Raw genomic sequence first — 27,403 nt, 5'->3', positions numbered from 1 at the left:
GTGATCATAACAGTATAGCTTCATGAAAGGAGTAATGAGGCCTGATCTGCCCCCGGGCTAAGACAGTGGGATGTGAGATGGCTTCTGAGTTAGTTTGACTTGGTTGACATAGTTATAATACTGGAAATCCTGGTAATCAAAATGAAGGGTCTTAAAAAGAAAACAAACTGGGCCTTACAGCTCCTGTGACAGAGACATTTTGATATAAGCCTCATAGAAGCAAAAAGGGTTTCTTACAACAAAGAAGGAAAACACACAGTATATCCTATAGCACATTAATTATTTCAAATATGTCTATGTTGAAATAATGATCAATATCCTGTGCAGATCCTCCAGTGTGATGCTGTCTTCCTACAGTTCCCAGGAGCCGGTGGGCTGCAGGACCCGCCCGCGGCACCGCTCCGCTCCAGCAGCTGTCACAGGAGAACGGGAGCGTTTTATAACGAGAGAGTGGGCAACTGTAATTTGGGTACTCAGGAACTCGTGGGAGGCTGTTTCTTGACTCCAAAGGCAAGTTGATAAATGAGAATATACAGTGGGAGATGCACAGGCTTTGGAACACTTTGCAGGAACTGCTACCAGGAGATCCGCGGGGGCCATACCCAGCTACTTATGTCTTCTGGCACCTTCAGAAATACTATGGTTTCTCCTGAAGGACCATCTTGCTGCCAAATGCTTTTTGCATGTGTTCAATGGATGTCTGAGTCACAGATTCTACAGTGCTAACACTCACAAAACTAAGTTTATTTTTGATCTCCTTTCCAAAACTTCTTTTCTAAATCATAATTGTAGTCAACAGCACCTTTGACATGCCTTCCCATAAAGTGAGCCTTAAGACAGACATACAGTTAAAGCCCTGAGTTGTATTTGCTTTCTAAATTAACATCCAGGCTGTGATAAATGTGGCAGTGTGGATAACAAAGTTATTGTTTCATGCTGTTTGCTGGCAGCATCAGAAGAATAACTGCAGTGGTCTCAGTTCAAGTCACACACGACTGAAAAGCCTCCTCCTGTAGGGTGGCCTTTGTTCTCAATCCCAGTTCCATGAAAAGAACATGTCTCCAATCACTGTCTTGTCCAGGTGAAGAAGATAAGGACTTAATCACTCCTTCCTGCAGAGTAGTTTAAAGAATATCTGTACAGGAGCTCTTTCTATGATGCTGTCATACAGATATAACACGAATAAAAAGAAACTCCAGCCCTCATGAGAATGTGTACTTTGAATTTAGTTTTAAAGCCTTTGGCACATAATTTATAATGTTTCTTCACCTCAAGAGTAGTCACTTATATCCTGTTTCAATATTTTATTTTTCTCTGGACTTACACACAAGTCAGTGAAACAGATCTTCTAATAATTTCCTGTGATAGGGGACACACTGCTCAATTTTCTATTACAATTAAATGGACCAAATTTCTACATTAAGAAAAATTGTATGTACTAGGTATATTGTTTCCAGCATCATAACCATTCTTGATATAGTTTGTGACAGCCAGACTGCTAAATTTTTTAACATGATGAATGAAACTAAACTGAAAATCAATATTTTCTTTTACAGAAGCTTTCAAAATACAAGGCCTGGTACCTTGCTCAGAGTAAAAAATTCTTCCTTACTAAAGACAAACTTCTAGTAATACAGATCCTGCAGCACAGTCACAGTTGCTCTCACCCCACAAAATGGCATGACAATCTATAAAGCTAAAGAATTAGAAAATAACTAATTAACATAATTGAAATGTCTCAGTTAATATACTTGGTTAACAGCAATGTTATGTTACCAAGAGAAAATCCCCCTACACACTTGGATGAAAGCCTTGCTGTTACCTCATGTCATATTTATTTCTTAATATAGAAATAATTAATACTTTTATGTATACAGTTATACAGAGCAGAATTGCACAGCTGTCCCTGGCTAGCCATCAAAGGGATGTCTTTTATACACAAGAATAAATTGTTACTTTTTCTGTAATTCTCCCAATATGAGGGTGGACAAAAAGAAAGTGGGCTAATATGTCATTGCAGTTGCAGTAGTCTGGGCTTTCCCAGAAGTCACTGGAGAGAAAGAGGAGCCCTGAGAGGTTGATGCAAGCCATCTTACGTGCGGTACGAACGTGCCTGGCCAGCTTCTTTGTCTTTCATTGACTATTGAGGGAGCACAGCTGATTAGCTCAGATCAAATGAATAATTTATAGATGGGTAAAATCAGGTGTCATGAATACCATCCTCAGTGTCTAGTGCACAAGGAGAGCACAAGGCAAGCAGAAAATTTCCCTTGCCTCAGGATATTACAGGGTTGTGTTATTAAACTCCCTGTTTGCCCAGAGAGGGAGTCCTATTGCAGCCAAATTTGTAAGGATTTGCTTTCTCCTGGAATAAACAATAGTGGCTGTACAGGAACACCTGTATCTGCAACAAGAGCCCCTCATTCCTGTCTTCACATTGAGCTAAACTGAAGGTGAATAAGACAGTCATATTTTTGAAGGAGAGTACCCAGCATATACTTTGATGATCCATTAATGTTTTCAATATTTCAGCAGTGCTCCTGCTCTGAATTGGAACCAAAAGAAGTCATTTCATTAAAAAGAAGAGAGTATGAGATCCATTTAATTAAAGCTTTTCCAGCCAATACGCTAAGGAACATTTAGATTCTGCAGGCATCTTATGTATAATCAATGGGAATTGCATGAGCAGAAACTGGAAAAGCTTGCAGGAAGCCGATGTAGAATGAGCAAAGGCTGCAACAGACTAGACCCCAGATTACAAGGCTGCGGTATTTATCAGAGAAGAACCAAAATATGTGACTACTGTTGAAGAGTGGCAGGTGAACCCTGACATGGTTTAAAGCACCCTGCCAGTCTGCTCTGCACCAAGTGACCCATTTGATAAGAATAAGGTGCTCCTGCAGGAGCAGGATCATGGACCAGCACAACCCCATCACTCACAAGTACCAGCCTCCCTACAGCTGGTGTCCCCTCCAGCTGGGTCAGTTGTTCCTATGCCCTCTCTCAATGCAGAGCAGCATGAAAAGGAAGGGGGTAGGGCACTGTTTCATTAGCACAGCAGTCTGTGAAATAACCATTTAACTTCAGGTGCAGCTAAATCAGGGAGCTGTTTGAGGTAGCCATCTTCAGGCAGCACCAGCATGGGCCATCCTTTCCCAGTGATCCAAGCAATGTGCCTCACTCTCAGCTCTCATCCCTGTTCTTGTAAGAACAGTATTGTCATGAGCAAGAAGAGCATAATCCTCTGAGCTGGAGTCAGAAAACACATCTTGCAAGAGAAAAAGCCAAAAGATGACTGCTGCAGTGTTTCCAAGTGGTTCACCCGCTTCGCTAAAGCATCTAATTATTGGAAGGGACTTGAGCTCTGCACAGATGTTATTTACCTCTATTTTGAAATGCAAAAAGTTGCAGTAATCTGTTTATTTTTCTTTAACTCTTTTGTGCTTTGGAAGTCTCACACAGTTCAAAAGGCAATATAATTAATTTTAAAGAAAATTATTGAGCTGCCAGTGTTTTAATAACTGTTGTTTTATAAAAGAAAACCACAAATAAGGAAAAGCAGATTAAATAAACATAGAAGCTATGAGCAGCACACAAAACAAGCTTTAGTGCATAGAGAAGTTTGACAAATGATGACTGCTGCAAATCTTCACTTTTTCTCTGGCTTTCATCAAGATTTCTCTTAAAGTTAGACCATGTCTCCAGAAGTACAGCCTGACACATTGCAAATGGAATAGAACCTGTTGCTCCTGCAGCTGGTCTCACAGGGGATGAAAGAGTAAACAGGAATATGTATATCGAGGGGGAGGATTTTCCTTTTGAATGTCATTTATATATTAATCAGATAAAGTTACTCAGGCTAATTACCTTTATAAATATTGTAAAATACCTGTGGCCCTCACCTCAGGTAGTCATGTAGACCTGAAAGCTAATAGTCCATCCCGACGTGGTCAAAAGGAAAGAACACTCTGAATATATCAAAAATATTAATCCCTGTCCCTAGACATCAGGGAAAAATGTTGTGCATTACTGTGCTCATATTTTGTTTTGTATTTTGCTTAGGCCCTAAGGACTGCCTTGAGAATTAAACTAACTTGGACTGCTTTCCCTTGCCTCCCTTGCAACTCTTTGGTCTAATCCTGAAAATGACCTTTGTGTGGACATACTTTGCATCCACATGGAGCCATTTGGAATCTGGCGCATATGAAACAGCACAATACTGCAGCAAAGAGTATATCTAATGAGTTAAAATATTTGGCTGCTGCTTTTTTCTGGGAAAGCAGTTCTGAAATGAACATCCGAGGGTGTCTCAGCAGAAGACTGGGCTGAAAATATTCTGTAAACGTGGCTTTGTTCCTTAGCTCATTACTTTAATTTCAACTTCTCCCAGCATTATGTTATTGCTGACTAGATTTCTGGATTGATTTTTTACTAGATTTGAAGTTCTAAGTCCATTGCCAAACAGGGACAAACTGGTAGAGGGTGCTGATGATTAATTTAGTCACACTAGAAACGTGTTATACGTAATGCTTTCTTCAGTTAGTTCAAAAGCATGTTTCTTCTTTCCATACTACAGTTTGCTTAGGCAATCAGTACAGCCCGTTCACAGAAAACTAATGAGCATTTCTGTTCATTAGTTGCAATAATTTACATGGCTGGATTCTAACATTGTTTTTTTTTTTTCTGTAAAGGCAGAAAAACCACTTGGAACCTGAACCCACTCCTGGGTGTCCCTAATTCCCACAGCTGTCCCTGTGTTGGTCCCTAAAGCTAGAGCAGAACCAGTCATTAGATAGTATCTTTAACTCCAAGCAGCCAGCATCTTCTGCAGCATTTATTTAAAGGGTTTGTAAAACACTGAAATAGAATTAATCCTGTACTTTCTTCTTCTTGAAAGCAGCATTCAAACATAGTCCTTTTTCTGGAAGCAGGATGTAGCTTGCTCAGGAATTCATAATATTTTTTTCAGGAAGCTATAGTAAAAGTTTAGTTCTGTTACAATACCAAAGATATTCCTAATCCAGTCTCTTCTGGGAAATTTATAACCTACAGACATAAACACAATCCAGCTTGCCTTGCACATTTGGTTTGGTTTTTGTTTGTTTGGTTTTTGTTTTTCTTTTTTTGTGGGGATCATGCTTCTCTGGATGCTGTCTCCCCATTTTCCATCTCTCTTTTTAAAAGCTTCAGCAGAAAGAAGGGTGGTGGGAAAAGCAACCAACAACTCCCCAACCAAGCAACCAAAAAAAACCCCCACCCCAATGTAATATCACTTTCAGAGCCTAGTCCCCATAAATAGTAATCAGCTTACAGGTTTAGGCACCTTCTGGCCTTTGAATGACTCCTGCTGTCCTAGAGAACATCTCTTGTGTCTCTTCAGTGAAAAGAGAGCTGAGCAGCCGTCAGTTGGAGTAAGTAGCAGCACATGAAGTCAGGTTTAGAAGCCAGTAAAAGCCAAGTACCTGGTTTCTACAGGGTATCTTGCAGTGAGGTTCTGATGAGCTCAAACTGAAGTATAAGCTCTTTGGACAGAGTAGGTAAAATGTGGGAGCAGCAATTGACACATTGCCTTGGGGTGGGGCATGTAATTTTTGGAAGGAGGGAGAGTTTGAATGAAATCCACATATTCATGTGATATGTCTAATTTTTACTCCTGAGCTTTTCCTTAGTGCCTGAAAGCAGTCTTGATCCAGCCCAGTTTTAGAGGCAGAGCTCAGGAGAAAGCTGCCACACTTTGTGTATCTAAAGGGAAGCAGTGGATAGTCAGAAAAAATACCAAAAGCTGGCTAGCCTGAACTTTGGAGATGGCTGTTAGCACCTCTGTGGTAGTAAAACAAGGCTTCGCCAATCAGTGGATCAAGCTGCTGATTATGTGATAAAGCAAGGAGTGACAATGCTGTTGTCAATTCCTCACCAGCTACTTCCACCTAAATTGTCATTTCAGTAGTTAAACAAAACATTTTACAAACTAGGGCTGATTTATTACCTTCCAGTCAGAAGCACAGAACCAAACACAGAGCTGTTATTTCAGTAGAGGAGCTAAGGTGACTCAAATCATCATTTCACTTTTCTCTGTCATTCAGGCACTTAAATGTTTGCTGTCATGGCCAGTTTTAGATGGGTTGGATATTTATTGTGTTGAACTCTTTTAAACTGTGTGTGTGTGGGAGGGGAGGGTTTCTGAGGGAAATGCTGCACATGTAATAGTCCCTGCTGGCTTTCTAAAACAAGTTAACATTGTTTGACCTAATGTGAATAAACCCTCAGCAGAACTGAGGCCGATGACTTTATCTGTTATATTCTGGCTCTTCTAATTTAAAACAAATGAAAGAATGTAGATGGTTTAAGTGAATGCAGAAAATATTGGAGTGATTTTTTTTCCCTCGACCTTTAAAAAATTAGGAAATCCTCTGAAAACAGGCACAGCATCTTTAGAAACATTGTCACTGTTGTTACTCCACAGTGACAGTTTCCAACAGCAAAGCAAGAAAAACATGTTTTACTCTGCTCACAGAGTGTGTCAGTAGATTTTCATTGCTAGGAACCCAAGTTAAAAGTCTTAAGTGAGTTCTGCTGGGCTCCTCCTAACCGTAATCTTGCTTACTCAAATTTTATACTGCAACCCATTCTCCTGGGCTCACTGAATTATACTTGAAATTGTTTTTGTCCCTGGCTGGATGATAGTAAATTCCTACAGGCTTGAACAACTTTGCCTTTTTTTACAGAGTACCAAGTTTGTGGTCTGAGCTGTAATACTAATGCTGCAAACCCACCAAAATGTATCCAGCTCCAGACTCAGACTAGCGGGGATGATTGTGTGAGCAGCTGAGGCTCACTGCTGTAAAAGCTGTGCCAGCCTGCCTTGGTGCACATTGGTAGCCTCACACAAACACCTCTGGGTCCACCTCAGGAAGACTGGCAATGCATCAGGGATGCTGGCCAGGAGGAACAGTCATCTTCCTGTCCACTCCTGGCTTCTCTTTGTGCTTTGGACACTGTTAGTCTCTCCCCATCAGGAGTGGCATGCCGACACAGATCTCCCTTTACACCGCAGCTTTGTTGTCTGAGAAGACTACACAGAGGAGCAGAAGACACATCATCTGAGACACTGGTTTTTCATAGCACAGGTAGCTGGTTCCCAAAAGTGGACAAATGCCAGAAGCCTTTCTCTTTACAGGGCAGCAGGATAAGAACTAGATGTACAGACTTCTACCCAAGCTGCAATGCTACTCTCTGTTGGCACCCCCAGGCAATGATTTTTCCTGAGAGTACTCTTGCAGAATTCTGTATGCATTTAAAACGGTGTCACTTCTAACACCCTGTGACTGATGGAAATGGCTGACTGAAGCTTCAGGATGTCATAACCCTCTCTTACTATGCAGCCAGTGGTAGGCCTTGCTGCAATTCTCTCTGGCAGTATTCTGAGCACTTTAAAAAGCATCAGTATCCAGGGCCAAGTGAGGAAGGTGTGATCTCCTGTGAAGAGAAGACTGAAATAAAAGAAAGGAAACACATTTTTAAAGGTTGAGTGTAAAAGGGGAGCCAAGATGTAGGCATGGCAGCAACGATATTTATTTCTGTTGCCTGAGTATTGGTGATAGGAACATCTATAGAGCAAAAGGGGGAATATTGTGATATGGTTACCAAGAAAACAGCCATCACTACTGATGTCTAAGATGACTACTGTACTAGTGCTGGACAGGAAACAGATGCCTGTATCATGACTAAATCACAGGAATTTCAATGCAGAAATCTGTAAAGCAAATGCAGTAGCAAACAATGGTCACATTACTGTGTAGCTATAGTAATGATTTCATGGCTTTTACATATCTAGGAGGGAGTGACTATTATCTGCAGTATCTTGGAAATAACAGTGAATGAAAAACATATGTGTAATCCAATCCTCAAATCCCCATGCTGGGAAGAGTCTACTGAATTGTTCTTGGGCACCTGTCAGCGTCTTTGGGGAGCAGGGACACTGTTAGGCTGATGCCAGTGATGAAAAGCCTGTAGCCAGGCACACTGTGGTGCTTGCAAACACTTCCTGCAAAGGTATTTCTTATGTCCAAAACAACATAACAGAGGTGCCCAGGTTCTGCCTGAACCTCTCAAAGCAGACGCTGATCGTGAGATTAAAGCCACTGGCAACTATAGCAGAAATTCTAATCAGAATGGTCATTACCTCAGCAACTCCTAAAAGTGACAATTTCTGAGGGCAAACATCAGTACAAACATCTGCTTGCCCGAGGCATATGTCTGCCCACTCACTCCTCCTTTCATCCCTAAACTCAGGCCCTCTTAAACTTGGACGTTTTTCTATTTAACTTTTCAGACTTCTCCTTAGGAGAGAAGTCCTTATCCCAGCACAAAATACCTGAGATTTACTGCTATCTCCTACAGCTGCCTATCTAATCTATTTTACTCAGGTACTCCACACTAATCTAATCTAAAGAGTCCTGTAAAAATCCTGCTCTCACTTTAAGTTCTTTTTCTCTCCACTCCTGTTGTTGTCTAACCCAAAAGCTGTGCATTTGGGACTGGCTGGGTCTCCTCAGTGTCTGTGGCACCTCAGGTCTGACATACCATGGTGGTGAGAAATGAGAGAGCTTTCAAGATGGCAAGGACAACAGAAGAACTGCTTGGCAAATTAATCGCTTCACCTGAGTGCAGGTTACAGGTCTATGCACTTGTGCATGTGAGAGGAATGTGCACTGTGCCCTGCCAGAGGCAGGTGCTATGCACCATCTGAAAAGGCGACAGCTACCAAAACCATATTTAGTGCAATGAAATTGAGTCCTCCAGTCTACCTGGCCAAGCGAATTTTGATGTAAGCAAATTAGCCTCTAGAATATCTATATTTGCAACACATCAACACATTCACTTAGCAAATGATAGTTTAAGAAGACAGCCCAATAATTGTGCCACCACTGACCCAGCAGAATGGGCAGAACAGAATGACTGGGTACCCTTTAGCCCCCAGACTGCAGGACAGGCTTAACTCTGCCTACCTGAGCAATTTAAATTAGCTGCTAGACTTTGCACTGAAGCGTCTTGAGATGTACTCAGAGATGTCTGCAGCAGCTCTCCTGTGGGGACGATTCTCTTTAGCAAGGAGTGATAATAAACAGTAGGACAGTGCTAACACTTTAAGCTGCTGCAGCTGCCTGCTAAGTGAGTATGTGTCAACACCTTCAGACTGGAAGGTGAGAAAGTGAAATTATAGCTTTCAGTTACCCTATTTCTGCTTTTGCAACCCCTTCTATTAAATAAGTTTCAAGGATGATTAGGGGACTTAAAGGTTTGCTTGTGTATTATGAATCCAAGATACTGAGTACGTTTTTGAAAATTTGTGTCCTTCTTCAAGCTTGACAACTTATGACACCATATTTATAATAAAAAAATGACAGCGAGATAGTCTTATACAGGGATGTCCTAAAAACAGTCCAGTGTCTTGAATAAAAACATCTGCCACTAAAAAACCAGAACACTGTAATATGAGGAAGAAAATTAAGTACACAGTTTAACAAAGTTTTGTATAGCCTGAATTTGCTTTTCATAATTACATAAACATCTCAATCAATAATGAGATCTAGTCCCTCAACCTAGCAATGAGTAATAAGTGATTCTAAGATCAAATTTTCCTCTGTCATGTTTTCAGCTGTTTATTAAAGTTTGAAAGCTAAAGCAAGAGAAATTGATTGGCAATGTAAAAAATAAAACTGGAAGATTTGTCTGTGTATTGATGTAGCTATACTGATATGGAAACTTATTAGATAATATACTCAGAGTCCACTTGTAGTTCAATCTCTCCAAGACATTTTGTAAATCTGACAACATTTTATACGGGTATTAGTTATGATGCTAATTTATCTTTGGAGGCAGTACTGTGTCTCCTATTGAAAAAAAAAATTATGAGTACATGAACTGATTTTCTATACAACATGGATTCTTGATGGTGTTCTGCAGATTGTCATGATGACTCCAGTGCAAAGAACAAGATGCTGCTGAGCACATAGCTACACTTCTTGGCTCTGTTTGATAACAGAATCTCAACAGAAGTGTCCCAACTGTTCCCCTTCTCCACTCTTCAAAACTCTCAAGTGATTTTAATTCTGGTCTTTTCAACTTCTTGACAACCATTGTGCAAACAATATTGTAAGAGTCTTCTCTGTGTCTGGATGGCAAATAAATCTTTTAATGTTGTAGGACAGTGAGAAATAATTAGGGGAGCTGGGCAGAGCCTTCCTGTAGATTGCCAGATGGACAGCAGTGTGCTTATTCAAAATGTGTATGTAATCTCTGGTCCAGGTCAGGCTCAGCCACAAGGTAGTCTTTAACATCAGAAATCTATGAGGAACTTAAATTCAGAAACTGCCACACATTTTTAACTATATATATGCCTTATGAAATGCACAACACGCAGTATTGTAGGCAAGCACCTGGATTGGTGCGACAGGCTGTGAGTTTTAACACCCTTTTAAACTCAGCAGATGTGACCTTGGTCGACAATAATTAGCATATGGGCCTTGAGACTTTTCCTCCAGCTACTGGAAATAAGCTTATTCCTCAGTTCTCTGGATACCAGGATTCATCCCTGCTGACAACATCAGCAAGTTGCTGATGGATAACCAGGAAAGGCACCTCTTTTCAGCGATTGCAATGTTATGGGCAAGGGTAGTACATTTTAAAAACCACAAACCAAAACATTACTATTGTTTTCAGAACACAAACAAGACACAATCCTTCGTTTCACTCAATTCCTTACCAATTCTTCCAAATGCTTTGTTTTTCTTTGTTCCCTGACATAGAGACCTTACTCGTCCAAGCTCCAGGCTGGAAAACACAATCCTAAAAACCGAAATTTCAAATCACACACTCCGATGATGACAAAGTAGAGAAAACGCCTGCATTTACCGCCTTCGCGGCTACAACAAAACCAAGTTCGCCCCCCCGCCACGGGCTCAGGGGCGGCTTCGGCCGAGACCGTCCAAAGCCAGCCGAGAGGCGGTGGCGGTCTCGGTCCTCCCGAAGCCAGGTGCAGGTGGAGCTGGCGGCAGAAGTACCAAATGCTGCGTTAGGGCGGAAAGTCTGAGATCGCTGCCGTGTGATCACCACGAAAACGCCCAGGGAAGCGGCAGCAAACGCCGCCGCCCCAGGCCGCGCTGGCGGGCGGGGGCCGGCAGGGCTCCGCGCTCCCCGGGCGCAGGGCGGGTGCCCTGGACGGCAGCCGGCAGCCAGTTCCTGCCCTCGCGGTGTCGTCTGAGAAGGTGGGTGCATTTTTAGAGGGAAGAGAAACCGCCAGTCGGGAGGCAAGGGAAGGGGACATGCTCCCCCATCAGCAGAGGCAGCGGGAGCCGCCAGCATCGGGAACGGCGGGCCGGGGGCAGAGCAGGAGCCCCGCGGGCTGCCAAGGAAGCGGGGCCGGCTGGGGGGCCGTGAGGCGGCGCCGCCGCCGCCCTTCGCGGGGTCGCGTTGCCGGCCCGGCGGGCTGGGGGCGATGGTCTCCCGTTTTTGTCAGGGCGGGGGCCGCCTGCGGCTGCGGCGCTGGGACGGCCCCGGGGCCTGCCCGGAGATGGGCTGTAATGGGTCGGGACAGAAAGGGGGCCGTGCCCGGGGAAGCGATCGCGGTGGGCGGCACAGGCGAGGCGGCACAGCCGCGCACAGCCCAGTGCCTTCGGGAGGGTGCTAGCTGGAGTTCTCCGCTGCTCCCCCCGTCGCCCAACCCGGGCCAGTACCCAGGTAGCCGGGAGAGCCCTGGGAGGAGCCCGGGGGGGCGCAGCTGGCGCGGAGCGATGGCCCCAGCGCCGAGACGCCCTAATTGCCGCCGGCGGGGCCGCAGCGGCCGCCGGCTGCCGCTGTCGAAGCGAAGCAACGTCTGTGCGGGGGGAGGCCCGAGGGAGGGGCGCGGGCGGGGCGTGGGGCGCGGTGGTCTGATCGCGAACGGCTCCGGCTACGTAGACGGGGGGAGGGAGCGGCCTGCGAGCGGGGCAGACCCGCGTAAGAGACAAAAGCTCGGCACGGCCTCGCTGCTGTCGGAGGGGTCTTTTGTTGCCACTTCTTCATCGGGGTTTGTGCGCTTTCTGCTGCCGCCCCCCACCCCAGCACGCCGCTGGATACAAGCGGGGCGGGATTCGTGAGCTGGCGGCGGCTTCCGCCCGGCCCGGAGAGCGAGCGGCCCCTCGGCCCCCGGTCCCGTCCTCCTCGTCCACCAGTTGATCAAAGTTCGGCTGGGCCGAGGCGGGGAGCGGCCCTACCGCCCCTGCCGGCCGGGGCTGCCCGGACAGCGCTGCTCCGTCCTCGCTCCCTCCGGCGGCGTGTAGTGAAGTAGGAAGGAGCGGACACCTCCCGCCTCTCCCCGCTTGCCCTCTCCTCCCCGCGGCTGGGGCTCTGGATAGGAGGAGCCGGAGGAAGAGGAAGATGACGGAGTGGGTGCAATTAGCCTAACAAGGGACGGGCGGCGGAGGCGGCGGCGTCCCCGCGCCGAGGACTGACACATCTGCTCTCTCTCCTCCTCCAGCCATGAAGGCAGCAGCCGGGGAGCGTAGCTGAAGCCCAGGGTCGTTCCGGTGCTGTTCCCTATGGCAACCGCGTGAAGGGGCCGACCCGTCCCCCGGCGGCGGGGCTGGGCTGGCCGAGCCTCGCCTGGTGTGCGCGACTGGCTCCGGCGTTGGTTCCCTCCTCCCGTCCCTTCCCTTCCCCGATGTGGGCTCCAGAGGATTTGCGCCTCCTTTGTAACCGGGAATGAAATAATGGCGACCCGGTGGGCAGCGGGGCCACCCGACGGAGATGGAGACAACGAGCCCCCCCCGGGCGGCGGCAGCGGTGCCGGCGGCCAGGTAGGAACGGCAGGGACGGGCGGGGCGCGGGCCGGGCCGGGCCGGGCGGCCACCTCCCGCCGCGGGGAACGGCTTGGCTGGAGCGGGCTTAATGGCCGCTCCCTCCCGCTCTCCCTCCCTCCCACTCTTCCTGCCCGCCCGCCCCGGAGTTGCTGGGAGTTGGACGCTGGGAGTGGTGCGGTTCCCCGGCAGCGGAGGGGAGGCAGCCGCCCGGCCGAGCGCTCGCCGCGCACTCGGGGCACCGCTCCCGGGCCGGGAGGCGGCGGCGCCTTGGTTGCCTCACGGGCCGGGCGGCGGCTCAGCTTCCCGCCCCGCGGAGCCGCCGCCGCCCTCGCCCTCGGGACGGAGGTTTCCCCGGGGCCGCCCCTTGGGCCTCTCGCCCCCCCGGCCCCGCGGGCAGAGCGTGGCGTGTCGCTCCCACGCCCAACCTGCCCGTCCTGGAGGAGCGCTTCGCTGAGCGCTCAGGAGTACGGCTTCGTGCCTGTCACACTTCTAGCGTGGTGGTTTTCAGTAGAAATAAGGGTCTGGCCTCTCTCTGCTTGTACCCAGTGCTTGCCACTTTCCTGTCTGTCCGTAGCCGCTTATATTAAAGATATTTCTATCCACAGCATTTGTTGCTGGAACGATCCTCTGTGTGTTTAGTTCAGAAACTTAATAGCATGCCCTATGGTGGCACCATTGCATGTTTTGACTTGCAGGACAAAGTTTTTAACACAGAAGCGTGTCTGATTTTTCTGTGCTCCCTATTAATGGTAATGTCTCTGAAAGAACTATTAACTTTAGATTCAACAAAGTACATTTAACAGCTTCAGTAGACTTGTTTTCAGATTTGTCTTAAACTTTACTTACAAAGGCAAACTTGATTTTGTATCTCTCAAAATTAGAGTATGTATGTTGTGCTGAAGAAAATGCCGATTTAAATCCACACAGGGCTGTGAAATATATGCCCTTTATGTAGATATCCCCCCTTTTGTTTGCTGAAGTTGAAATACAACTGAGTGATTTTTAGGCATACAGGACTGTAATTTAAAAGTGTGGGTGATTTTTGGGTTTGGTTGTGGTTTTTTATTTTGTGTGATTTTGTTTTTTTTTCCTTAGGACATGAGTTTTAGTTTACTGCTATCTTGAATTCACCCTTTTGCCTTGGTTTGGAAGTGTCACATATGGCATTGTAGGATTTTCCTTTCTGCTGTCGCCTCAATTAAGACGTTCCCACAGTCTCTTAAGGCCAGGTGGGTTAGGTGAGGATAAAATCAGTTTTAAGTAAGAACACAGAAGATGTTAAGACTTTGTGATAAAATACAGCTGAAAAACAGTGCCATGTTTGGAGAACCTGTTCTTCAGTACTGTTCAGGGTGTGTGGGAAGGAGGAGAAAACTGCATGTGTAAGGGTAAAAATTAATATCTACTTTTTAATTCTGTAACATTGAAACTTCTGGTCTTTGGCACTGGCCCCTGTCATAATCTACCTCTCCCTGTGGCGGTAAGCCTTAACAAGGCCTGTGGCACTACTGGAGCTCATCGTGTTAAAGCTGTCTAATTGGGGACTACTAATAGGCGTGGAATTGCAAAATGGACTGCGCTGCCTGTTGTTTTGCCAGGTACTTACATGTTGGAGTTAAAATGTAACTGGTAGAAAACATGCGCTGGGACCTGTGATTGCCTTAATCACAGCAGGCCTGATGTAATCTTCGCTTGAACTTAGACAGCCCTGGTGAATGTCTGATCAAGGTTGCAGTGCGTTCTCAGCTGCCTTCGTGTAATATTGCTGCACGTTTTAAAGTTCAATTTATTTTCTTACAGCTTTTTTCTCACAGATTTGTGTAAAATGCCCAGAGAGTGAGAATTTATGGCTTGACATCTGCTCTGTTTGATGTGATAGTTACTGTACAGTGCTTCATGTGCTATATGTGAACAAATCCCTTTAATTGAAATCTCTCATGTTTGTATTGAACAGTAAGAATGGCTTTTCTGTTTAAAAGATCAGAAAACACCTTTAATGAAAAACAATTACTATAAAAAGGGACTTCAGGTTTCAAAAAAAATGCTGCAATTGGCAGGAGTTTATAGTACTTAATACTGATGTGCAAGGGATTAGCAATTTTGGGAAATGATTTATGGTTTTGGGACACTGGATCCCATATGGTGTTTGCATTATAATGCAGTAATTAAGTAATATACATTTAATGCTTAGGTGTAGATATATACACAGCAGGCTGTCATGAGGAAGACTCTGCAGGCATAGCTGTTGTTCACCACAGTCAAGGGAGTTGCAGCAGAAATTAAGACTTTCAATCAGTTTAAGTTTTTGGAAATGCACAACTGTAGCCATCAAGGTTTGAGCAAGAACTGAAAAACTTGTGCTCTGTCTTCAAGGTCAGTGGTCAGACTAAGAAAGGGAATGTTTGACTGAGAAGTGGTGCTTCTGTGGGTCTTTGTGTACGCAGGTAGGAGAATAGAGGACATGCGATTTGCGTCCTCTGGATACCATGTATGTTGGTTGATTAATTGTGTTTTGTTTTGGACGCCTGCCTACTCTGATATTAAGTTCTGTTTGGTCACGCCTTGCTATGTTTTCTATTTTTATTTTCACTTAAATTTTTTTTTTGTGTTTTCCCTTTGACTTGACGCTGTACCTGGTGGTCTTTCTGAGCACAGAGCCCCTTGACTGAAAGGATTGTTGCGAACAAAGATTGCACATTCAGGCTTGCAGGCTCCGTCTGAACATGGAGCGCCTGCTCAAAGGACAGGTCACGTATTCTGGGCTCCTGGGGGAGCTGGCAGAGAGGGCTGGGGACTCTCAGGGCTGTTTGCCATTCTGTTTGAAATCTGACACACGTTTACAAATGGAAGAATTGCTGGGCTTATGTTCGTAAGGACAGATAAGTGAGAGCATGTTCTTCCTGGCTTTTAGATTAATAAGCGTTGGCTATCTCTGTTCTGTCAGGTTGTAGCAGTATTTTGCTGGAGAGTTTAAGCCCTGCTGAGGTACAGGCAGTACTGCTTCAGTCACAACATCCCACCTAGAGGCCTGTCCACATTCAAGGCTGGAACTGGTGCCTTCGTTAGTGGAAATTTAATTTCCCATCCTTTGCCTAGAAAGGCACAGCAAAAAATGCTTTATTTTTTTTGCTTTTCTGTTCCTACTGTTTTGTGTTTAAAGAAGTGCTGTGTCTCTTTGTGGTGTAGTTTACTGTTAATCTGTATTAAAAGTACATTCTAATATTAAATGCAGATTTAAGAAAATATTAAGCACAGTGTGTGTGGCCTTAAAAGCTAAATTTTAATTCTTAACAATACCATTTCCTCAGTTTATGAATAATAAAATGAATACTAAAAATACTTTATCAAATAATTTTATTAAGACGTTTTCTTTTGGTTTAGTTACATATTTTTGTTTTGCTTAACAGAAGAGTTGTTAGGAATAGTGAACAGTCTTCAGTGATTCCCAATAGCTTCTGTGTTTGTAGAAAGTTAGGAAAGTCATTTCCAAAGACTTCTGTAAAAAAAAAAAAAAAAGAAGTTGATCAGTACTTGCTTTGTAATCACAACTGATCAATTCAGAGAAGAAGAAAACTCACAATATTCTTACTCCTACACCTTATCAGAAAGAGTGCAACTGCGTAAACTGAAGACAAGCATGTGCTGGGGTCAGGAACTAGAGAAGGGCAATGATGGCACTAAAAATAGAAAATCATTTGCCTTCTCGCTAACAATAATGAATAGATCGTTTACTATTTTAACAACCCAGTTGGGATGACATTGGTAAATTTCAAGTGGTGACTGCCAGGTGTTACGGCTCTCTGCTGTCAGAACAGAATGTCAGTCTTTCTGTAATTGTGCCTGTAAACATGTGAACTGTTCTGGAACTCTGTGTTGTTGGGTATTGATGCTTTTTCTATGCCTGATACTCAGAGGCTGGAAGGTTTAATCATAATGTTAAAGAATGAGAATTAGAAAAATCCATTTATAAAATTTTGTGTGTCAAATAGTACACAATACTGATTGTTAAAAGTATACATCACTTAGGGTGATAGAGAATTCTGCACAAAGCTTCCATTTAATAAATTCAGTATAAATACCAGCCTTACCTGGTGTTTTGGTTGCAGCTGTTCAAAAAGCTTGAGTCAAATCCTGTTTAATCATGCAAGCATAATGCTGACTTCTGCTCTGATTTATGTCAGCATAAGCCTAGGATAATTTGACAAAACATGGACCTCTTCCATGGAGAAATGTTATGTATTTGCTAAGTTAGAATATGAAGCAGGAAGCAGTTTCTTCAAGAAAATGAAGGTATCTGTCTTCTAATGTAGCTGCTTTTAATGTGTTTTCTGCAGTGACTTCTTGCTTTCCAGTTATACAGCTTAGTTGGTTGTACCACCTTGGTATAGTTGTCTGAAAAAAAAAAACTTTTACAAGAGAAATGCAATGGACTGAAAGTATCTTGAACCGTGTCCACATGAAATAACTGCTCTTACTGCATGCAGTATATGCATTAAACAACTGAACTTGTTTCTTTAACAGGTTTGACAACCATCAAAGCACTAAGTTGACTTTATCTGTATAAGCTGTTTTTAGTGATTTTTATTAAGATGCAAAAATAACATCTACTTCAGACATATTATTTAATGTAATTTGTATTTACTTACATGCAAAAACAATTGAGAGAACAGTTGGGGAAGAGGAGCTATTAATCTCACTCACTTGTATGCATTTGTGATTTTTTCCTTCTTGTGTCTTTGAAAACATCTTTATGTAGGTGGATAACCAAATCATGACTGAACAGTATGGGCTCTGAAAAGAGTAAAAGCTGGTATATTTTTCTTTAATTCTGACTACATACATATGTGTCTGTGTAAATGATGATTATATTATAAACTTGTACAGCCTGTGAGCTTTACTAAGAGAAAAAAAAATCTTTCCAAGGAAGTCTTAAGTAACAGTGTTAGGCTAAGCTGTTAGGAATATCTACTGGTGCTTTGTAGCTGCTGTTTTGGATTTTTTCTCTGATAACCAATGGAAGAAAAAATTGAAATTTTCTAGCATTCAGAGGTTGTATGCTGTTCTTCCTTGCAGTTGTTTGTATGCTAAATTGCCTAGAATAGGAAGCAGATATAAAAGATTACGCAATGATGTTAAATGAAAACAAGATTTATGTATTGTGGTTAACAGGAGTCATTGTTTTTAAAAAAGCATGAGTTAGTCTGGTGTAAATGTTGAGGCTTCTAAACCACTTTGAAACAATCAGAATTGACAGTACTCCAGACATCAGTCTGGTGGGCTGTTAGATACAATTCCATGATTGTGGAAGCTGTCAGAGCCTATGATCTCGTCAAAACCTTGAATTTAGGGCCTTGCTACAGAGGAGGTGTTTGTCTGCTTGCCACAATAGATAATGGATATATACTAAAAATATGTTATGCTAAGCATAGTATTCAGATAGTGGATGTGAGTTATGCTGTCTGGTCAGATTGATTTCTTTCTACAGAAATATTGCAACACTTTGCCTGTTTATAATACGAAATGTAGATTATTGTAAATGCTGTGTTTTTCTGCTGTTCAAATCCTTCTTATGCTTTGTAATTTTTATTTTTTTTGCAAAGACACTCCATGGTATTTTTTGCCCATCACCCAGTAGTAGGCACACACAGTAGAAGTACAGTGGGTAGGAGCAATGACATCAAACAGGCTTTGATTGTGTTCGTATCAGAGGCCTGACACATCTTGTAAACCTCAAAGTGCATAATCTTGGAGTTGCAAGGTGGGATTAAGCTGTTTTATGCATACAGTTCCTGGGTACATAAAGGTTATTTAATGGGACGACTTCGTCTGTGGTGTGTTTTTTCTTTTTGTTGGGTGTTTGTTTTTCTTTGATATGGGTTTTGGTTTTTGTTTTTGTTTCTTTTTTAAAACATGGTGAAGTGCATTCTTCATTTACACTAGTTAGATGGGAACTCTGGCTCTCCCTGTTTTGTTGTTTACTTTGGTAACATTGAAACAATTTTCTGAATTTACTGTTTGATGACTGCTGTTGGTTTTGAAGAAAACTCTTCTGGGGAGGTGATACTGGAGTTTAGTGATTGGATCACTTGGGAATGGGATGGTAAAGATGAGGCACAACTGTATGCTTTGTTCTCTGCATCTCTGTGCTGGGGGCCTAGAACTGCATTTTTCTGAATTGGTGTACCCTGTTCTGTATGCCAGGGAATTGTGATCCGCAGAAAGTGTTGCTGCTTTATATTTTCTGTTCTAGATTTTTGCACTGAGAACTTGTAGATAAGTATTTTAGTGAAGCCTTGGGATCTGTTGCTGCAGCCCTCTATAGCCTGTTTGAGAGAGCCTGATACAAATCCCATTAGTAAATATTGGGTGCTGGGCATGAGAGGTTCTGTGTGGGCACTCTGGAAAAACACAAACAGCTGTTTAGATTTTGACTCTGGCTTGCAATTCTGAGTATGCACCTTTGGGAGTGTAGGTAGTAGGCTTATTTTTGTTCTCAGTTTCTTTATTTCCATGTGCCAGCAGCTGCTGCTTTGGTGAGAGTGAATGAGGTGCCTCCTTAGAGGATATGGCTAATTACAGATTGTCTGTTGGTGGAGGGGGGCACTCTGAGATCGACATTTTCTTTCATGTGTCTGGCATTTGCATAATGTGTTAGGACACACAGTATGGACTGCATTAAGCACTAGCAAATATGCTGTAGGGAATAATCTTGCACTGGCATCACTAAATTGGCTGGATGACACAATCTTCCATATTTTAAATGTTGAGGTTTATATTTATCTATTTGAAGGGCCAGGGACAATAAATTAATAGAAAACCTTATAAACTGAGGAGAGAAATTTTAAATGCTTCTGAGTAACAGTTGCAGTTGGTACAAATAGGTCGAAAAGAGAAACCTGAAGTTGTGAGGGGATTTCAGTTTTTGTTTGCTGTGGGTTTTTGGTTTTTATAGTTGGCTGCTTTGTGGGGTTTGTGGTTGTTTTTGGGAGTTTTTGTTTTTTTTAATTGTACTTAATGTAAATGGCAGTATGCCCTCCTATTTGTATGTATGTATATCTTTTTACACTTTGATGAAATACTATTTCTTATTAAAACTTCATTGCAATCCACCCACCCTTTAAAGGACTGTATTTTGTTCTCTTCTAGTTAAGTTTTTAATCTAAATATTTAGGGCTTTTTGTGTTGCGAAGTTCAAGATATAAGAGAGTGAACAATCCTGTAATAAAAAAGGTTTAAAAAAATCAAAGCTTCTTAAATTATCTTAAATAAGTTAGTGTTGAATGTATCTGTGTAATTCTCGTAATAAAAAAGGTTTAAAAAAAATCAAAGCTTCTTAAATTATCTTAAATGTTAGTGTTGAATATATCTGTGTAATTCTCTTAGTCTAAGTCCAGGGGCAGAAAGGACTAAGATTCAAATGCTGATGAGATTTAAAACTTTGAGGTGAATAGGGGTCTTGGATGCAACTTGTTCTGTCCATGATTATCTTAAATGTTAGTGTTGAATATATCTGTGTAATTCTCTTAGTCTAAGTCCAGGGGCAGAAAGGACTAAGATTCAAATGCTGATGAGATTTAAGACTTCGAGGTGAATAGGGGTCTTGCATGCAAGTTGTTCTGTCCATGGGTGAGGTAAAAGAGAATCTTTTAAACTCTCAAGAATCCCTTACAGATCACTTGGCTTGTGATGTAGGTACAGTCTGCTCAGTGATACATTCACAGCATTGAGGTGAACTACTCAATTTTGAAAACTAAAACGGAGCTCAGTCTACAGCTTAAGTTGCAGTTTTATATTGGAAAACTGCACAAGGAGAGGTGTTGTTCAAAAACTTGTTTATGGAGCTAAAGTCATATGGATTTCAAACATAACACAATTCCAGGTACTTTTGAGAAAAATACAACATTATCACTTGTTCAGGTCTGTCCAGATGTAATAGAATGTGGAAGATATTGATTTCCTAAGAAGCTTGACAGATACTTTAATACAATTCTTTCATTAAAGTCTGTGGTGGTTTAGGCATGTTTAAATGTCTATGTCCTCGGTTCCATAACATTTAAGAGGGCTAGAGGTCAGTCAGCATTTGCAGGAGTATACATAGCTATCAAAATATCCTTTTGATGCAAGAATAGAGAACTGAAACATTTTCTTGTCTTGTTTTGTCCAGCAGAAGAAGCAGCATATCTAGTATGTGCTCCTCAAGCAAGTGACTCTTCTTACCTGTGGGTTCTGACCTGTTTTTTGTAGGACAAAAATCTGTTTAGGGTTATCTACAAAATAAATGCTGCAGTTTTCATGGAACAAGCTGTCCCATTGCACTTCATGCTTTGTTGTTGTGCTTTTCTTCTAATTTTGATGCAGCTTTAATAGAGAGCCTGTGACTCCAGTGAAAAGCATTCCCATGTATAGCTGCAAACATTTCTTACTCATCAATGGCTGCAAAATCTGACTTGTTCCTTCTTGCATGCTTTTAAAAATTTTATTATCCTCAATCATCATGGTAAAAGGTGAGTAAGTAAACTTTGCCTGGAGTAATCAGTTTTTGTGGTAATTTTTCAGGCCTTCTGCTCCATTCTCTGTACTTACATTGTTTTTGTATGGCGCTGTCTACGTACAGTCTCACGCTTTCTGTATGCTGTAGTTATATTTTAAAATATGTTGGATAAGTTGCTTTGGAGTTGCTTCTGAGGTGGGATTAAAACACGATCTTTCTTTTCATAAGGAAAAAAGAATGAATGGCTTGTGTGCTGCTCTGAGGGTATTAAAGTTTCCCATCTTGCCAAATTACCAATAATATGGAATTTGGAAGAGTGAAACAAGTGAACATGAACAACCTTCAGTATTTGCTGCAGTCTGTGTATCTGAATCAGATGCTGAGTAATTCAGTATCAGTAAGTAGTTTGGCAAGCTGGTATTCTGATCCTTGTGTCACGGAGGTGATCTTACAAGCTCATTGATTGCATCTCTTTTGATGGCATTTTAATTTTTTTAAAACATGAGAAGTAGTATTCCCGCTTTTAAAACATACTGCATACAGAACCAAAATGGCCCTTGTAGCTGAGTCTGTGCAACAAAGGGCTTTTTCTGCATGAAATGTTATGAAATGTCATGTTGTATAATGGAAGCTGGCCAATACAAGTAGCATTTTGTAGCCCATGCCCTTTAGGTGTTGGTTTTTTTTGTGAGTTCAAAACTGTAGATGTTTTTGAGTAATTTTCTCTCCATTTGCACTGTGGCTGAGGCTATGATTCAGCTGTATATCTAAACAGATCTGGTAACTGCTGTTTTCATGAATTTAATGGCAATGGAGAGGTAAAAGTGCTTCTTTTGTTATTTTTCTTTGTAGAGAACTTTTGCCTGCTGACAGTTATTCAAATTAGTGAAGATGAATTGTCTGTGCAGAAATGCTGAAGGACTTTCTTCAGCTCTTGTTGATGTAAAATGTGCCTAAGTGTCCAAGTATTATGTCACATAGAAAATACTGAGAGGTAATGATTAACCAGGAGCTCATGGGTGAAATATTAAATGTTCTGGCAGGTAACTCCAAGGATTAAATAGCACCCTAATGCTTGGTGTTGTTCAAGAGAGTAAATTGTCATCCATTTCCTAATAATTTTGGACATGTTCTCTGTTATGCCTCAGTATATAAATCCATAGTACACTTGGAGCTGATGTGTCTGGGTCCCATCTCTCTTAATTTTTCCCCATCTCAGAAACAATATAGTAGGGCAGGAAAAGTTGTGGAGAAAGACTAACTATGATAATTGAATAGATGGAGTTGTGTCTTTATCAAAACTTGGCAGTTTGGGAAAGAGGAGACTAGAGACACGTGATGTTGAGATGTTGTAGCTTTCTCCGTCTTCATCTTGAATTTCTCAGCTCTTTACTGAGAAGAATGGATCAGCTCTTTACTATCTGCACCAAGAACTTGGGGTGAGATCAAGCAAAAGGAGATGGTCCTTTGCATAAAAATTAATTAAACTTGTTACTCTGCACCTTAATGTTTTGAAAGCTAAAAGCATGTGTGTAGCCTGGATATATTTTTGAAAGAGCAGTGCTTTTAGAATTACTTGGTACCATTGTAGTGGAATGAATTATGGATTTATGAATAATTAAAGTTGGGAGGATAATCTAGTGATGCTTGGTTTTGTGTTCTTTCCTAGTTATTCACAGCTATCAGCATTTGGTCACTCTTATAGTCGGATCTTCGATCTGATCTACAGGTGTTCTTACATGCTACAGTGTTGATTCCATAATAGCTCATCAGGATTCCTTCTGCTTTCAGGAGGTTCTGTACCAAGCCTGATGAAACAAGGCAGCTGTTGGTGATCAGGAACAGGAAATGGAGTTTTTAAAATATTCAGAACTGGGCCTATTTTTGCTTCTTGAAGATAGCAAACTTATGTCTTTGGTTTTACTTGGTTTTGTTAAAGTTGTTGCATCATATGGGTCTAATGTTCTCCAGTTTTAATAAGCTAAATGAAATAAACCATTGCCTGCTTTTGTGTTCACTCCATCTCTTCTCCATCCCCCCTCCCAGATGAAAGAGAGCTCAAGGTGATTGGGGATTGTACACACAAATTACATATGCTGTCGTATTTTCATTTCTTTTCTACTTGTTTGCAGTCAGACAAGTGCTTTTTTTGCCTGTGGAATAGTTTTCTGTGCCACCTTCTTAGTGGTCTGCATTACATTGCAGGACTTAATTTTTGATTCCAGATCTTATTGCAGCAGCAAACGCAGTAAACCACTTAGATCCTATTGGAAAACTCCTTTCTCCTTTTGTGGTGAGTGATGCTGCTGGGATTTCTGTTTGCTGTGGAATAATTACTCCTCTTTAACTCTTATTTCTACAGCTTAAGGGAAGGAAATGGCACTTTTAGAGGCTACACAGCAAGCTACATAGCTCAAAAAGGAGTGAGACTGGGTGATGTAGGGATAGGGAAAGGACTGGAGGGAGCAGATCCATCTGGCAAAATGAAACTTCTCCCCATCACAAGTCCTGAAAATCAGTTATCCAGAAGGTAAGATAAGAAAAGGTAAACTTCTACCTAAACAACTGAGAAATGAGATGGCCACAAAAATAGTTTTGTTGAGTTGGGATTTTTGCCTTTTGTGGGTGGGTAGACAAATAACCTCCACCCCCAAAAACTATTTTTAAAGCTAGATCTCAAATGTTAAAAGGCATTTGTGGCTAAGATGGTTTCTGGTCTTGTAATCAGTGATTCACAACTGAGAAACTAAATTCTTTAATGCAAGTGAGTAGAGACAGTGGTAATATTAGACAGTTACTCAGCAAGGCGTGTTCAGGGTAAACAGTCCTCACTGGTAAGTTTGTCTGTGGAGAATAATTTTTTCCTTGTTTTATTTAAATTGTAGACTTGGATAAACTTAGGAAAAAATCTTGTATTCAGTTAAGAATTCAGTAATGCCTGTTTTTCACACTATCCCCGTGTGAGTTTATTTGGGAAAAAGATTCTCCCCTTGCAAGTCCCTCAGCATGTTAGCCTTTATACATTTCATGGCCAGCATTCAGTGGCTTAAAGTTTGGATGATGCAACATCAGTAAGTGATGTAATGGTTGTCTGTAAGCTTCTTTGCAGTTCACAATGGGAATCTGAAGTTTGGAAACCAGATTATTGTCTATGTTAGGTTCTGTGTCTGCTGTGAGGGGGGTGAAGCACGAACACCACAATCATCTTATTTTGGATAGTACCAAAAAAAGTGAATAATGATGTTTTAGTGTGGGGGTTTCTTTTTGTTTGTGGTTGTTTGGTATGTTTTTTGGTGGTGTGTTGCTGTATGGACGGTGGTTTGTTTGGGTTTTTTCTTTTTTTAATTATTGGATTTTTAAAAAATTCAAACTATTAATACTACCAAATGAGTTAAGGGAAGGGCATTATGTGTGAGATTAAAACCAGGATTTGTGGAAGTGACTTGACCTTAAATTCAGTTAATACTGTGGTGACTTCCCCCACTTGGATAATCTGGTCTGGCAGATTTCTCTTTCCTGCTTAGGACCCAAGATACCTTGAGCTTTCATTCCTTGGAAAGTGCCTCTAGTCTTCCCTACTTTTGTAAGTGGAAAAGCTGGGATTACAAGAATATGTCCTGAACTGAATGTTGCTCACCTTTTGAAGGCATGAGGAACAATGGTTGTCCTTCTTTGTATTCTTTATCCCATGGCGCAGTTGTTCTTGGTGGAACTTGATTTCTTTATTGCAAAGACACTTCTCATTTGGGAAAGAAATACAACTAGTTGTATTTTGGAATGACTCACTAGAGAAGGATCTTCCAATTTATTCTTACTGCTTAATGCGGCTGTTCTGGCCTATGTGCACATTATTTCACAAGCCTGTTTTTTGCTGTTACCTTATTTACAAATGGCTGTTCCAAAGTGGCAGTAGAGGCTTTATTTTTCCATTACACTGTTTTGTACTTCGAGTTCTAATGAGTTCTGAGAAGGTCCATTGTATTTATTGTTTTAAATGGTTGAAGTCCAGACTAGTTTTTATTCTTAAGTGCAGATTTCCATTAGATGATTTCAGAAATGATAAAAAATATGTCAGAAGACATCTTGTGTTATTTTAATAAAAGTTTTGTTAATAATCGGTGAAAAAAAGCATTTGGTCTAATTTAAAATATTTAAAAAGGGGGGAAATTACATTTATTTATACTTTATAAATAGCCTGTACAAGTCTTTTCAGCTGGAGATGGTTCTGGACTTCAGCAGGCTTTGCATCAGTGTTTCTAATAAATGAGCCTTTGAAAAAAATCTTTAATTCTTTTCAAAATCACTTGTGCCTATTTTGTTCTTTAATGCTGACTGCTTTTTGTATTATGTGCTAGGATATAAATAAATAACTTGAATTGTATACTTTCTTCAAACCTTCTTTTGGAGAGATCAGTGTCAGGTTTAAGTAAAAATATCCCAAGCAACTGACATTTCTTCACTTGTTAGAGTAAAAAGCCTAAAAATACTAGTTCTTTGTATAATGCAAGACCATACATGCTACAGAAAATCTGACAAGCTGTTATATATGAAGTCACAATGTAAAAATATAAAGAACATAAAAATAACTGTATATTGAAGCTAAACTCAGTGGAAGTAGATACATTTGTTTCAGGAACAAAATGTTTGTCTTTTTGTACAACTCCTTTATTTTTAGTCAAATTTAGAGGGTGAGAAAGCTTGTCTGTTTAAAGGAAATCTGTGAAGAATGAGGCCTGCTTTTTTGAATGTGTGCAACTTGAAAGTGTTGTAGGTATGTCTCCAAAGCCAGGCAGCTAAGACTCTTTGTTCTAAAAGTAGTACAAGTTGTGAATTTTCAAAATGTAAATTTAATTTTAAAAAAAAACCCCAAAAGCAAAACTAAAAGAAATTCATGAGCATCTTTCCAAAGCAAGTCATGGACTAAAGTATAATTACACTGTATCTAGTGTGTCCTTCTAGCATTAACAGACTTTACCTGTTTTAAGATAATTTTGTCTTCCTGGTGTGGTTTTGTTTTCTGTAGCTACCACAGGATTTTGCCTGGAGTCCACTGCTGTACCTGTAGCAGCCTCTCTTCAGTGTTAGATCTATGACTTGGGAGTTTCTGGGCCTCTGAGAGCAATATTGAGGTGAATTCGTTCTTCTGTTTCCTCCTTCCTTCCATATACACATGTGATTATATGTTATAATTGTGAAAGTGGTTGCTGAAGCCAGAGAAGGAATGGATACACTTTTGTACTTACACTGAAAGTCCTGTGTGCATGTTGGCAGAGGGTATTGCAGACTGTATTGGACATGAACGGGTAGGGGGTGTTAGGGATTTGTGTAGAATGTAGCACTTCACCAAAAATAGTCTGAACCTGATTTGCCTGCGGCTCCAATTTGTGTAGCTGCTGTAAAATGCTTTCTCACTACTGAAGATATGGGGCACAGACTCAAAACCAGTTTTCGCAGTCTCAGTGAATTACTGAGGTTGGAAGGCACTTCTGAAGATCATTCAGTACAGTAAACTGGAGCAGGCTGTCCAGGATGGTGTCTAGGCTGGTTTTGACCAAAAGTATGGAGACTCAACAGCTTTTTTGGCAACATGTTTCAGTGTTTGATTGTGCTTATAGTAAAATTCAGGGTGGTGGTGGTGATACTTACATGGGCTTTCCTCTATTTCAGTTTGTTTCTGTACATTTTCTAATTTCATACTTGGCCTCCAGCTGCACCTCTTCCTGTTGTTCATAACCTCTTCTTTATCTGGCCCTTACTTCATTAGTTTGTCCATAAGAACCTAATAAGAGACAGTGTCAAAAACCCTCCTGATAAAAAATACCTGCTACTGTAGGTATTAAATTACCTTTTTACTGCAGGTAAAAAAATACCTGCTACTCTCATCTACCAAGCCAGTCAATTCTTTACAAATGGCCATCAGGCTGATTAAGTAGGTTTTATTTAATTCTGGATAAATCTACTTTCTTGTCCTTTGTATTTTGGAAGCCTTTCTTGTTGCCTTTCATGTCTGGTATGAGGTGGAAATCGAAGTGGGTTTTGGCTTTCCCATGGGCTTTGGCTTTCCTAACCCCTA

The 27,403-nt window shown here is 41.8% G+C and overlaps 1 protein-coding gene across 5 annotated transcripts in view; it reads left to right on the top strand.

Moving 5' to 3' along the window:
* The first annotated feature begins 10,799 nt into the window (after nt 1-10,799).
* Nucleotides 10,800-27,403, top strand: part of ARHGAP21 (Rho GTPase activating protein 21) — a 114,255-nt gene continuing 97,651 nt past the window's right edge. For 2 of the 5 annotated variants that reach the window (XM_039704673.1, XM_039704664.1), the window contains exon 1: nt 11,976-12,836. In XM_039704673.1, coding sequence (XP_039560607.1) covers nt 12,750-12,836 — 87 coding nt within the window. In that variant the 5' untranslated portion in view covers nt 11,976-12,749. Of the gene's footprint in view, nt 11,268-11,975; nt 12,837-27,403 lie in introns of those variants that run through there. The other 3 variants (XM_039704649.1, XM_039704640.1, XM_039704630.1) reach the window with 3 other exon arrangements.

This window comes from Passer montanus, unplaced genomic scaffold (genome assembly GCF_014805655.1).
Source record: "Passer montanus isolate IOZ18808 unplaced genomic scaffold, ASM1480565v1 scaffold10, whole genome shotgun sequence".
In the NCBI taxonomy this organism is placed as follows: domain Eukaryota; kingdom Metazoa; phylum Chordata; class Aves; order Passeriformes; family Passeridae; genus Passer; species Passer montanus.
This window is presented reverse-complemented; position numbering and strand designations above follow the sequence as displayed.